General features: G+C 42.6%; 1 protein-coding gene across 6 annotated transcripts in view; it reads right to left on the minus strand.

Moving 5' to 3' along the window:
* LOC110524787 (complement factor H) overlaps positions 1–15,084 on the minus strand; it is an 83,609-nt gene that overhangs the window by 42,761 nt on the left and 25,764 nt on the right. For all 6 annotated transcript variants that reach the window (XM_036978751.1, XM_036978753.1, XM_036978752.1 and 3 more), the window contains 3 exons: positions 671–868; positions 379–555; positions 93–272 (listed from right to left, as the gene is read on the minus strand). In XM_036978751.1, coding sequence (XP_036834646.1) covers positions 93–272; positions 379–555; positions 671–868 — 555 coding nt within the window. The remainder of the gene's footprint in view (positions 1–92; positions 273–378; positions 556–670; positions 869–15,084) is intronic.

Here is a 15,084-nt window from a genome sequence, read left to right on the forward strand (position 1 = left end):
TGATATTTCCAGTAAACTTTAAACCTTCTGGATCAGTGTCTTGTCTCTTATTCTCAGAGTTTTAGATGATTGAAATGTAAATGTCATCCTACCTTTACAGCCAAGTGTCTTGGTCCAGCCATTTGTAGTACAGGTAGCAGTAGGTCTGGTAGTACTGTCCAATAGTTCATAATTCATCTTACACTCATAAGTGAGCAGATCATTGATTTTGTATCTTGTTTTCGGGTCTTTAATCACAGCATTTAGGATATCTGGCTTGTCACATGTAATCTCTGAAAGACAAACAATGTCATTCTGATGCAGTCCAAACTAACATCGGAGCACAAGGTAATCAAACCACAGTGATATTCAAAGATGGCTTCCTTCAAAAAACTGCACCTTCACAGAGTGGTTCTGGAGTCCAGGAGCCATCACTTGTGCATGTGGCAACACCCCGGGCATTTGTGGTTTTAAATCCGGTTCTACAGTTGTAACGCTGAGTTCCTCTAAATTGACCCCGCTGCCAGTAGTAGGGAGAACTCACAAGAGGGTCACGTGGATCACCACATGTTATCCCTACAATGATAGAGATGTTTAGTGTCAGCATGAATCAAACCTGTACAGTAATACACAGTGATTCACCTGTGTATACCCCAATACACTCTCAATATACTCTCCAGTATGAACATACGTTCACAATCTGTTGTGGAAGGTGACCACTTTCCGTCCTCTTTGCATGTCATTGTATTTTCAGTCTGACGTGAGATAGAGTTCCAGAATCCTGAGGCACAGGTCACCGTTACACGTTCATCAGGCAAGAACAGATTTCTGTCAGCAGGTGTGTAACTTGTTCCTCTTGTTGGTGGCAATGATAAATTACATTTCACTTCTGCATTTTGGAGACAAAAAATGATAGAAACACATTATGTTAGTAGTGTGCTTCAAGATAAAGAGATGAGTTACCCTGCTGACTTCAAATGTCAATATATAGTTGAGTATGAATTAGGCTGTTTGAGAAGGTTTGAATCCTAAGCAGCTTACCTACACATAGTTTGAAGTACATTACCAACAAAGCTACTGTAATAGGTCAAGGTTGTGTGCTGGAAAAACTTGGTAGAGCATGGGTGGAATAAGCATTGTTGTGCTCATATTAATTTCCTTTATTTTTCGACTTCAGACCAATGCCTATTCTCACTTAAAACATATTGTTTTGTTTTTAATAAAAAAAAGAAAGGTCTGAGAATTATCTATCAAAAGGCAAGTATTTAATTACGTTGCGAAATGAATAAATTAACATACAAGGCATAAATCTTAAGTTAGAAGGCAATATTGACATTACAAGGTATTATTCTCGGCATGATCAGAGAGACCATGGCTTGTGCCATGACCACTAGATCATGAGAAAGAAAGAGCGAGGGTGTATCTCACCAGCACAGGTCAGGAGCAAAAAAAAAGGGACAATGAATCTAGCACCCTTCATAACATCTGAATTATTTGAGTTGTTGACCAATAGTATTAATGTGAAATTAACCCTGAAATATCAGACCTAGATGATGTAATGACAACAGAACCTCTGCTTCTCAGAGGTGAGCCAGATAGGGGCATGAGATATCAACACAGAGAATGCTGAATTCCTGAGAAGACAGTAAAGCCTTTTGCATAGTGTTGATAAGAGGCTTCGGGGGCTGGGTTGCCCTACACCTCTCAGTACCCATCATCCCTTCAGACAGTGTGATCCTTTTTAATATCCCTGAACCAACAAGCAATTGACAATGTGCTCTGTTTACCAGACTATGCGAGCCTTTGCCAAAGGCCTCCACCGTGGCCCAACAATCATACAGGCAAAGCATCAATACAGGACTAAGATTGAATCTCACTACACCGGCTCTGACGCTCGTTGGATATAGCAGGGGCTTGCAAACTATCTCGGATTAGAGAGAGAAACCCAGCCGTGAGCTGCCCAGAGACTTAATGCAACCGCTGTGTCAGAATTTTTTAAAACTTTACGGAAAAAGCATAATCTGAGAACGACGCTCAGAGCCCAATCTAGCCAGAGAAATATCTGTCATTTTGGAGTCAACAGAAGTCAGAAATAACACCATAAATATTCACTTACCTTTGATGATCATCAGAAGGCACTCCCAGGAATCCCAGTTCGATGACAAATGACTGATTTGTTCCATAAAGTCCATAATTTATGTCCAAATAGCCACTTGTTGTTAGCGTGTTCAGCCCAGTAATCCATCTTCATGAGGCGCAGGCACTTCGTCCAGACAAAAACTTGAAAAGTTCCGTTACAGTCCTTTAGAAACATGTAAAACGATGTATGGAATCAATCTTTAGGATGTTTTTAACATAAAACATCAATAAGGTTCCAACCGGAGAATTCCTAGGTCTGAAGAAAAGCACTGGAACGAGAGGTAACTCTGTCGGGAGCGCGCGTCACGAGCCTGAGACACTCTGCCAGACCACTGACTCAAACAGGTCTCATGAGCCCCTTTTTTGTATAGGAATCCTCATTCAAGTTTCTAAAGACGGCTGTATTCTAGTGAAAGCCGTAGGAAGAGCAACTTTATCCATATCCCACTGTGTATTCGGTAGGCAAAGCTTTGAAAAGCTGATGTGCCACTTCCTGGTTGGATTTCTCTCAGGTTTTTGCCTGCCATATGAGTTCTGCATTACATGGGCTTGCTCCTACCTATCTCTCTGATTTGGTCCTGCCGTACATACCTACACGTACGCTACGGTCACAAGACGCAGGCCTCCTAATTGTCCCTAGAATTTCTAAGCAAACAGCTGGAGGCAGGGCTTTCTCCTATAGAGCTCCATTTTTATGGAATGGTCTGCCTACCCATGTGAGAGACGCAAACTCGGTCTCAACCTTGAAGTCTTTACTGAAGACTCATCTCTTCAGTGGGTCATATGATTGAGTGTAGTCTGGCCCAGGAGTGTGAAGGTGAACGGAAAGGCTCTGGAGCAACGAACCGCCCTTGCTGTCTCTGCCTGGCCGGTTCCCCTCTTTCCACTGGGATTCTCTGCCTCTAACCCTATTACAGGGGCTGAGTCACTGGCTTACTGGTGCTCTTTCATGCCGTCCCTAGGAGGGGTGCGTCACTTGAGTGGGTTGAGTCATTGATGTGATCTTCCTGTCTGGGTTGGTGCCCCCGCTTGGGTTGTGCCGCGGTGGAGAACTTTGTGGGCTATACTCGGCCTTGTCTCAGGATGGTAAGTTGGTGGTTGAAGATATCCCTCTAGTGGTGTGGGGGCTGTGCTTTGGCAAAGATTATATCCTTCCTGTTTGGCCCTGTCCGGGGGTATCATCGGATAGGGCCACAGTGTCTCCTGACCCCTTCTGTCTCAGCCTCCAGTATTTATGCTGCAGTAGTTTATGTGTCGGGGGGCTTGTTATACCTGGAGTACTTCTCCTTATCCGGTGTCCTGTGTGAATTTAAGTATGCTCTCTCTAATTCTCTCTTCTCTCTTTCCTTCTCTATCTCGGAGGACCTGAGCCCTAGGACCATGCCTCAGGACTACCTGGCATGATGACTCCTTGCTGTCCCCAGTCCACCTGGCCGTGCTGCTACTCCAGTTTCAACTGTTCTGCCTGTGATTATTATTATTTGACCATGCTGGTCATTTATGAACATTTGAACATCTTGGCCATGTTCTGTTATAATCTCCACCCGGCACAGCCAGAAGAAGACTGGCCACCCCTCATAGCATGGTACCTCTCTAGGTTTCTTCCTAGGTTTTGACCTTTCTAGGGAGTTTTTCCTAGCCACTGTGCTTCTACACCTGCATTGCTTGCTGTTTCGGGTTTTAGGCTGGGTTTCTGTACAGCACTTTGAGATTTCAGCTGATGTACGAAGGGCTATATAAATAAAATTGATTTGATTCTGTTATACTCACAGACATCATTCAAACAGTTTTAGAAACTTCAGAGTGTTTTCTATCCAATACTAATAATAATATGCATATATTAGCATCTGGGCCAGAGTAGGAGGCAGTTCACTCTGGGCACGCTATTCATCCAAAAGTGCAAATGTTGCCCCCTATCCCAAAAGAGAGAAACCCAACCGTGAGCTGCCCAGTGACTTAAGTTAAATGAGTTAAATGACTTGTGTGTTCAATTTGAGGCAAGCAACACTGAATAATGCATGAGCGCACCAGCTGTTCTGGATGAGTGTGTGATCGCGCTCCCTCCTTTGCCGACGTGACTTAAGACCTTTAAACAGGTTAACATTCAGACGGATTACCAGGACGCGTACTCAGAGCAAGAGCTGACCAGCTGGCAAGTGTCTTCATTGACATTTTCAAGCTCTCCCTGACCCAGTTTGTATTACACTATATATACAAAAGTATGTGGACACCGCTTCAAATTGGTAGATTTGGCTATTTCAGCAACACCTGTTGATAGGTGTATAAAATCGACCACATAGCCATGCAATCTCCATAGACAAAAATAGGCCTTACTGAAAAGCTCAGTGACTTTTAACATGGCACCATCATAGGATACCACCTTTCCAACTAGTCAGTTTGTAAAATTTCTGCCCTGCTAGAGCTGCCCCGGTCAATTGTAAGTGCTCTTATTGAGAAGTGGAAATGTCTAGGAGCAACAACGGGTCATCTACAAAGTGGTAGGCCACACAAGCTCTCAGAGCGGGACTGCTGAGTGCTGAAGTGCTAGGTTGCAACACTCAGTACCGTGTTACAAACTGCCTCTGGATGCAACATCTGCACAATAACTGTTCGTCGGGAGTTTCATGAAATGTGTTTCCTTTGCCGAGCAGCCGCACACAAGCCTAAGATTACCATGTACCGCCATTGAACTCTGGAGCAGTGGAAATGCGTTCTCTGGAGTCATGAATCACGTTTCTCCATCTGGTAGTCTGATGGACGCATCTAGGTTTGGCGGATGCCAGGATAACTCTACATGCCCCAATCATAGTGGCAACTTTAAAGTTTGGTGGATAATGATTACATTCTAGACGTTTCTGTGCTTCCATCTTTGTGGCAACAGTTTGGGGAAGGCCCTTTCCTGTTTCAGCATGACAGCAATTCAATGGCTCAGACACGAGACGTATGTGGCTGGGTCTACAGAAAATCACGGACTACAAAAAGAAAACCAGCCACTTCACAGACACCCACGTCTTGCTTCCAGACAAACTAAACACCGTCTTTCTCCGCTTTGAGGTGTCGTGTCTTTGGTTATGCCGGATTAAGTGATATGACATGCTATTCTATAAAATCCTTTCTCTGTAATTAGTATTACCTGATTGAGCTAATCATGTAAATGTAATTAACTAGAAAGTCGGGGCACCACAAAATAATATTTATAGAGCCAATATCTTCCGAATAAACTCTTAAAGACCTAGTAATATTTTACATCAATAGCAGTCAATATTAATCGTCACCTTATTTCAGTCTCATCTGAAAGTTGTAAATTCTTGGTTATCTTCACAAACCCTGGCTAACAAGTTGAATCAGCAATACAAAATTGGGTTTAATTATGTATTTACTAAATACCTAACTAATCACACAGAATTACACATACACCGAATGAATCATACCTTGATTATAAATTATGTCATAAAGGAAAACGTCCCTAGTGGACGGAACATATATGACAGCTGGTTGCCCAAAGGAAAGGGGGCTGGGTTTGAGTGAAAGAGAGGGAAGACTGAAGAACAAAGGGAGAAGTGATGTCTCTATCAGGCCGTAGGCAGCTACTCTATCGTGAATACAGAATCTTATGCATTTTAAATTACCGCCCATTTGGAAAAGGAAAATGCAGTAAATATTTACTCTGATCTGCGCTTCGGTAGGTTGGTGGTGGATGGAAGGCCGTGTTTCCCAACAGAGTCCTTTGTCCTTTGAAGAATGTCTCTGGTAATAAATTGGATACGTTGTAGTAATGTTGTTGTGTGGTAGACGGGATACTCTGTCTGTTCTTTCCTAGCCCACGTTTGCAGCTGCTGTTGCGAAATCAATGGCTAGGAGGTGTCACTTCTGTCGTGAATAAGAGTTAAAAGTTCATACCATTCGCAATCAAAGCTCACGCTGAGGTTGGCTTCGTTCTGTAGTTATTATCTGAACCCTTCTGACATTGGATCGTCATCCTAATGTACCTGGAACAGGAGGTTACATTTTTGTGGAGGGAGAAGGGTGTGTTTCACAGTCTACAGCCCATGTCTCTTCACAGGGGCGGGCCACTTATTGAGCAGAGCCCTAACTTTATGAAAACCCAAATCTCTCATTTGGAAGCTAAAATTACATTTCATCTCTTCACCAATAATTGTATATTTAAACATTTGAGTTGCACAACAATTCCATGTGAATCTGATAACTATAATGTTGAACATATGCGTTGGTACTTAATGAATATGACTTTCCACTGTAGAGTTTGTCTTCCTATCATTGATGAGAATGTCTCAGATGACATCTGAACTGACATCATATTCATTAAGTACCAACGCATATGTTCAACTGGTCGGATTACCAAAATATGGTTCCTTTCCCCCCACCTTCTGATGTTCCCAGAATCTCTATGTTAACCAAGGGATTTTCAATAGTCCCATCAGTAGGGTAGAGAGGAAAAAGGGGGGAGAGGTATTTATGACTGTCATAAACCTACCTCCAGGCCAGCGTCATGACAGAGGATAACACAGTGCCACCAATGCTGCCTACTCCCAAGGACATTTAAACGTGTTATCCCTCGCAAGGCTGCCAGCCCAGACGGCATCCCTAGCCGCGTCCTCAGATCATGCGCTGACCAGCTGGCTGATGTATTTACGGACATATTCAATCTCTCCCTATCCCAGTCTGCTGTCCCAACATGCTTCAAGATGGCCACTATTGATCCTGTACCCAAGAAGGCAAAGGTAACTGAACTAAATGACTATCCCCCGTAGCACTTACTTCTGTCATCATGAAGTGCTTTGAGAGACTAGTCAAGGATCATATCACATCCACCTTACCTGTCACCTTACCACCCCAATAGGTCCACAGAAGATGCAATCACCATCACACTGCCCTATCCCATCTGAACAAGAGGAATACCTATGTAAGAATGCTGTTCATTGACTACAGCTCAGCATTCAACACCATAGTACCCTCCAAGCTCATCATTAGGCTCAAGGCCCTGGGTCTCAACCCTCCCTGTGCGATTGGGTCCTGGACTTCCTGATGGTTCGCCCCCAGGTTGTAAGGGTAGGCAATAACACATCTGCCACACTGACCCTCAACACGGGGCCCCCTCAGGGGTGCGTGCTTAGTCCCCTCATGTACTGCCTATTCACCCAAGACTGTGGCCACACACAACTCCAACACCATCATTAAGTATGCCGACGACACATGGTGGTAGGCCTGATCACCGACGATGATGAGACAGCCTATTGGAAGGAGGTCAGAGACCTGGCAGTGTGGTGCCAGGACAACAACCTCTACCTCAATGTGAGCAAGACAAACACGCTTATTGTGAACTACAGGAAAAGGAGTGCTGAGCACGTCCCATTCACATCCATGGGACTGGAGTGGAGGTCGAGCGCTTCAAGTTCCTTGGCGTCCACACCTCTAAGGACCTATCATGGTCCAAACATACAAAAAAAAGTTGTGAGTAGGGCTCTGGAGGCTGAAAAGATTTGGCATGGGGCATCAGATCCTTAAAAACGTTAAACAGCAGCTCCATCGAGAGCATCCTGACCGGTTTCATCACCACTTGGTATGGCAACTACTAGGCATCCGCACGCAAGTTGCTACAGAGGGTAGTACGTATGGCCTACTACATCACTGGGGCTTAGCTCCCTGACATCCAGGACCTCTATACCAGGCGGTGTCAGAGGAAGGCCCTAAAAATTGTCAATGACTCCTGCCAACCAAGTCAAAGACTGTTCTCTCTGCTACCGCACGGCAAGCGGTACCGGAGCGACAAGTCTAGGACCAAAAGGCTCCTTTAACAGCTTCTACCCCCAAGCCATAAGACCACTGAACAGTTAATGAAATGGCTACTAAGACTATTTGTATTGAGCCCTTATTTTATTATTATTTAAACGTATTTTTTTGCACTGACTCTCTTGCACAGGCTCAATGTAAACTCACTGGAATATAACCACACACTCACACATACTACAATGACACTCCAACACACACGGACACAGACATATGCATATTTTCATCACGCACACATTCCTTCCCACTGTTCACGTACGCTGCTGCTACTCTGTTTATTATCATCGTCACTTTACCCCTACCGACAGTACATGTAAATATTATCTTACCTCAACTACCCCGTACCCCTACACATTGACTCAGTACTGGTACCCCTGGTTTATAGCCTCTTTGTTTTTTTATCTACTTATTTTTCCTTAAATGTATTTAGCACATAACTCTGCATTGTTGGTTAAGGGCTCGTAAGTAAGCATTTCACGGTAAGGTATTTGCCGCATGTGACAAATTAAAGTTGGATTTGATTTAGTTGTGCAGCATTTGATAAAAGTAGCATAGCAAACACATCAGTTACGTTTGCTCACTTTGTATAGTCTAGTCAGTCTTACAGAGCAATTGGTGGATACTAACCCAATGTGGGCACTACAAGCATGTGAGAAAGTGATTGAAAACACATCCTTACCAGTCTGAGCTGATGAAGCATCCACATTCATCCATACCACCAGACACAGCAGAGTCAGAGATGATTTCATGTTGATCAAATGGTAGATGCAGTAAAAATGGAAGGAGTAGAACATAAATAAACAGTGTCTATCCCAAAGTTAATGTTTGTCTACAGAGTTCCAGCCCCCAGGGAGCACTGAAGAGTGGGGGACTGATCCAAAATCCTGTAATACTCAAAAATATTGATTTAAATCTATTGCGGTAGAATCACCGAAAATATCACACAGTTTTTGTGAAAAGGCTCAATAGAAAAAGGCTCTGGGTGGGGGAAGTGCCCTCCCACACATGGACATGCAGTAATTGGACTGCTGTGTCATCACCCCTTGCAACGGGCTAATGAAGAGAATGCAGAATTGATTATTTCCAAGGAATTGGTCAATTGTGTTGCTTTAGCCTTTGCTTTGTATTATAAAAGGTTTCATTTTTGGTTGAATAGAACCTAATTTCTTTTGCCACGTGTGTGTATATATATGCGCCGCATGAAAAATATAACGCTATAAATCCCTAGAAAGATAAAGATATTTCTCAACAGCAGAAGGACCTCAGTGTCTGCCAGGATAGCTAACTACTGCAGTATTGCAGCACAGCTGAAGAGAAAACAACCTACTATTACAGGCCCAGGCCACTAGAGGGCCTGGTCACGCCTTAAAGGGAAATGTCACCCTGACTCTGCTACAGGATATTGTCAGAACCATATGGTCTGAAAGATACTCTTTGGTCTTCAGGCTACATCCAACCACCTGTAACCCCAAGCTCGTTCTATATGACCACCTGTAACTCCAAGCTCGTTCGATATGACCACCTGTAACCCCAAGCTCGTTCGATATGACCACCTGTAACCCCAAGCTCGTTCTATATGACCACCTGTAACCCCAAGCTCGTTCGATATATAACAAACATCAAAATTATCCAAACAACAAGCTGGAATGAGCTTGGGGTTACAGGTGGTTGGATGTAGCCTGAGGACCACAGAGTATCTTTCAGACCATGTCATCAAAGAAGTATCACTCATTTCTCTTTTTACCTTTTCTCTTTGTAAAACTCAGGTAATCTGGAGTCCTTCCACAGTGCTCTGCTGAAAAATACCCTAAAGCGGCAGCATTTTGGACAAAAAAGAGAGCAAGGGACACTGAAAAACAACAACAACAAAAACAGTTATGACACAACCACCTCATTCTTCTCTCTGCAGATTCTCATAACACAATACAAAAACATGGCTCCAAAAATCCAAGAGCTTCTATTGGCAAGAATGATCTGTCAAAGTCAATGGGCAGGGTGAGGTTTACAGGGGGTTTTGTGTTATTGTGTATGAGAACGATTTGAAAGGTGCCATACACAACAATTCATACTGTGTAAGAACTGCCCTCCTGAGACTTTTCACAGCCCCCCAGCCCATTCACTTAGTTGACTGATCTTTCCTCTCAAAAGAAGCTTCCAATGTCCCCCAATATCCCTAAAAAATGCACTAGTGTGTCTCTAAACACTTATATTACAATCGTTTGACACCTTTACCAACAATGGCATGTTGCCCTACGTCCCTTCCATACATTTTTTACATTGGTAACACCACAACTATGTATTTTCAAGAGTACAATTCTTCTGCAAGAGGCCCAAACAGTTGGTGCTTAAGGTTTATGAGTCCGACACCATTTCTGTCGTGACTGAGCCTGGTTAATATGACCTGTCTCCCAGCAGAACTCTGGAAACACTGAAACAAGGAAGAACAAGAAGAAGGACAGGAAGAGGCCCCAGCCACAAGCAGCTAGAGAGCAGAAAGGCCCAGTCAAAGGCCGGGAGGAAGTGGTGGGTGTGGCTAGACTGTATGCAGATGTTCCTCTGCCGGAGGCTATTCTTATACGGCTACACCACCGTTGAACTCAAGCCCTGGATTAAAGCTACTGGAGTTGCCTGATGGCATGTGGGCCATGAAGCAGATGTCACCATGGACTGTCATCACGTACTATATGAAGGAACCAATGTGTTACCTAATATTGTTTAGACATGTGTAAAGGATACAATGTGTTACTCAGCAAACTGGATGTAGTCTCTCACAGTGCCATCCGTTTTGTTACCAAAGCCCTGTATACTACCCACCACTGCGACCTGTATGCTCTCGTTGGCTGGCCCTCACTACGTACTCATCGCCAAACCCACTGCCTCCAGGTCTTCTCTAAGTCTTTGCTAGGTAAAGCCCCATCTCATTGGTCACCATAGCAACACCCACCAGTAGCACGCGCTCCAGCAGGTATATTTCACTGGTCATCCCCAAAGCCAACACTTACTTTGGCCGCCTTTCCTTCCAGTATTCTGCTGCCAATGACTGGAACAAATTGCAATAATCACTGAAGCTGGAGTCTTATATCTCCCTCTCTAACTTTAAGCATCAGCTGTCAGAGCAGCTTACCGATCACTGTACCTATACACAGCCAATCTGTAAATAGCACACCCAATTACCTCGCCCCCATATTATTTATCCTCTTGCTCTTTTGCACCCCAGTATCTCTACTTGCTCATCATCATCTGCACATCTATCTCTCCAGTGTTAATGCTAAGTTGTAATTATTTAGCATCTGTGGCCTATTTATTGTCTTACCTCCCTACTCTTCTACATTTGCATACACTGTACATAGATTTTTCTATTGTGCTATTGACTGTACGTTTCTTTATGTGTAACTCTGTGTTGTTGTTTTTGTCGCACTGCTTTGCTTTATCTTGGCCAGGTCGCAGTTGGAAAGGAGAACTTGTTCTCAACTGGCCTACCTGGCTAAATAAAGGTTAAATTAAATAAAACATTTGTAGTATGTTGAACTATACTGTATATACTATAATATTGTCTTTCCAATGTGCCTCTGCTTAATGATGACTGAACCTAATATACAAGCAAAGAAGAATTTGGCTTGCTGGCCTAACAGCAGCCAAGAGAATGGTTGCCTTATGATGGCAAGCCCCACACAGTCTGCCACGTCAGCAATTTTCTCATTCATAGACATAGCTCAACTTGAACTGTCGATCTCTCAACTGCATGATGCAAAATCAGACAATATTGACATTTGGAATACAACTCTTGACAGCTTAAAATCACTACTTTGACACTGTATGTACTCAAGATCCTGTGGAGGGGAGTAGGTGGAAGGATGCATGTGTATTTGTGGAATGTCTGTTGGTTTGTGTCTTTTTGTCCTGTCAACCCCCCCAAAAAGGTACAACATGTAAAACTATACTATATTATCCTATACTTGTTCTTCCACTAGTGTTGCAATTATTGATTTAGCTAAATAATATACATACATATCTACAATATTATAGTAAATATACTGTAGGTTTAGAGCTAGTCTCATCTACCAGTGAGGTTAAGCCCATATTACCTTACCAACTAAACAAAACATTAAACGTTTTCTTGCATTTTGAGAATTGAAAGTCAATATTCCTGCCTTAATGTTCAAGATTCACTCAGTGACGATGATGTAGTTGAAATACATGGCAAAGAACACCACAGGAATATTTTTTATAGATATTGTCTGGCTGCTTCAATATTGTAAAAAATACCTGGTGATAATATTCCCAGACAACAATGAACTAAAGAGTAGATTAGTAAATATGAACCAGAGGCACTTTATTTAATGTTGGACAATCATGGAACCATGAATCTGCAAATAATTGGAGCAAACTATTGACAGAGGTTATTCATTTACATGTTTGTCCAACACGACAGTAGTCATCACTTTCCGTAAGCTGAGATCAATAATGGCAAAGAGGCAAAGTCATGACCCCATGTATACAAGATCAGGTGGCATTACAATTGGGCCCCGTTCCAATTTTCTCCCTCACTCCAATCCCTAGGCCCTTATTATCTCCACTGGCTAGTCAGACATCACAGGGGGGCTTTGAAAGGAAATTGATCCTAACAATCCACCATGATCTGTGAATGGGAGTGAGCATGGACATAGCATAGGGATGTGAGCGAGTGATTGGATATGAATCAGGCAAACGTTGTTTCAGAGATATAACTAATTCAGGCTTGTCATCTCTCCAATCCAGATCCCTCTAGGACACGTCTTGTAGGATGAAAGTCTATTAAGGGTTTAGTAAGACTTGCAGTCATAATGCAATGATTCTGTGTTTCAGTATCACTCTCTGGTACGGCCCATCGTGTCTCCATTAATGAGATGTGGAGGTGGTCCACAGAAATCCTTGGGCTCTAGGAAGACATGAGTGAGGTCATAAAAGTACTAGTGATGAAATGTACCCAGCTGCTTTCATTAACCAGCAAGAATAGCAAACTGTCCAGAAATCTTCCCTACCCTTTCTGAAATGCTTTATTTTGCTTCATTTTGTGTGTGAGTTGGAGATAATTGTAAATCTACTTTAAACAATAAATAACTTGGTTGTTTTGCATTATTTTCCCAATGTGTTAAATCAATACAAATACAATTTATCGTCACAAATTGGAAAGGAGTGACTCCACTAGGACCAGTAGGTTGAGCAGACAACCTCTGATTCCCCCTTCAGAACGTGTCTAGAGTTGCTGCACTCAAACTGTAGCCTGTGTCCATACTTCATGATATAGTTGTTTTGGAGAACTCCAAACACATTCACATTATTAATCATCAGAGTTGTGAACTTAAGTCATATGACTTGGACTCGAGTTTAATTTGAGTCACACATTTGTTGACTTGAGACTCCACTTGATTGAAAATAAAATTACTTGATTTGGACTTGGTGCCTCAAGACTCGTGTTTGACTTGAAATGATCTGTCCAGGTTTTGTAAGGTTTTGTCCCTCACTTTGTGTCATAGAGTCTACGTGGGATACTCTACACACAGAGAGAGACAGTAGCCTTAGTCCTTAGTCCTTGCAAAAATAACCTGCAACAGATTAGCTAGTGAAACGGACACTCGGCACTCTGATTGGACAAGCAAACTGTCAATCAACATATGTGGGGTGAGCTAGCGAACAGATCGATGATATGCTGTACAGATATAGGATCAGGTGCAGCGCAAACGTCAAACTGCAGGGAGAGAGGATTGCCATAATAAATGAATATGCAGCTCCAAAAATGGCTTGGTGATCAAGAATATGAACTGTTACGTTGCAAGATCACCAGCAATGGGGACTTGATTACTAGCATAGGCCTACTGGCCTTTTGGTATGTAACAATTGCTTGAAATGCTAATTTGCTTATGAAGCTTGCATTTGTAATTTGTTGTTAAAATGAATTATTGGCGAGACTCTTCAGATCCGCTCTCAAAACTCCCGCCAGTGGAGAGTGTTTTTTTTCTCTTGTTGAAATGTTTACTGTTGCTTTGACATGTTTAAATGAGTGGCTAGATGGTCTTTACCATTCGGCCATCAGATTTGCCACCAATGCTCCTTATAGGACACATCACTGCACTCTATACTCCTCTGTAAACTGGTCATCTCTGTATACCCATCGCAAGGCCCACTGGTTGATGCTTATTTATGTAACCCTCTTAGGCCTCACTCCCCCCTATCTGAGATATCTACTGCAGTCCTCATCCTCCACATACAACACCCGTTCTGCCAATCACATTCTGTTAAAGGTCCCAAAAGCACACACATCCCTGGGTCGCTCGTCTTCTCAGTTCACTGTAGCTAGCGACTGGAACGAGCTGCAACAAACTGGACAGTTGTATCTAAATCTCTTCATTCAAAGACTCAGACACTATCACAGACACTCTTAATGACAGTTGTGACTGCTTTGGGTGATGTATTGTGGTCTTTACCTTATTTCCCTTTGTGCTTTTCTCTGTTCCCAAAAATGTTTGTACCATGTTTTGTGCTGCTACCATGTTGTGTTGCACCATGCTGTGTTGTCATGTTGTGTTGCTGCCTTGCTATGTTGTTGTTTTAGGTCTCTCTTTATGTAGTGTTGTGTTGTCTCTCTTGTCGTGATGTGTGTTTTGTCCTGTATTTATATTTGAATGTTTTTATCCCCCGTCCCCGCAGGAGGCCTTTTGCCTTTTGGTAGGCAATCAATGTAAACAAGAATTTGTTCTTAAATGACTTGCCTATTTCAAAAAAAAAGGTTAAATTAAATTGAAATTAAATAAAAAAATGCATTGGCCCTACGTGGTAAATCTCTAATCCATCTAATACTACAATAATTGCTAGCGTTTCATAATTCCATTCTCCTATCGTTTATTGCAACTTGTAGACAGTTCTGTTTCCTGTTTCCATCAACCTACAAACAGTCTCATTTAAACCCAGACTATGAATGACTATGAATGAAAGACACATTCCATCTCAATTTATTGTATTCCTTTGAAGCCATTGTTTTTTTGTGGTAATATCCATCTTTGCATGACATTTTCTCAAAATGTTTAATTACCCACAATCCTCTAAAAACATATCATTACAACACAGATACAGCACATTAATCTGTGTTTTTACTGAAATATTAACACGTTTGACTACTAC

The sequence above is a fragment of the Oncorhynchus mykiss genome, chromosome 5 (genome assembly GCF_013265735.2).
Source record: "Oncorhynchus mykiss isolate Arlee chromosome 5, USDA_OmykA_1.1, whole genome shotgun sequence".
NCBI classification, from domain to species: Eukaryota; Metazoa; Chordata; class Actinopteri; order Salmoniformes; family Salmonidae; genus Oncorhynchus; species Oncorhynchus mykiss.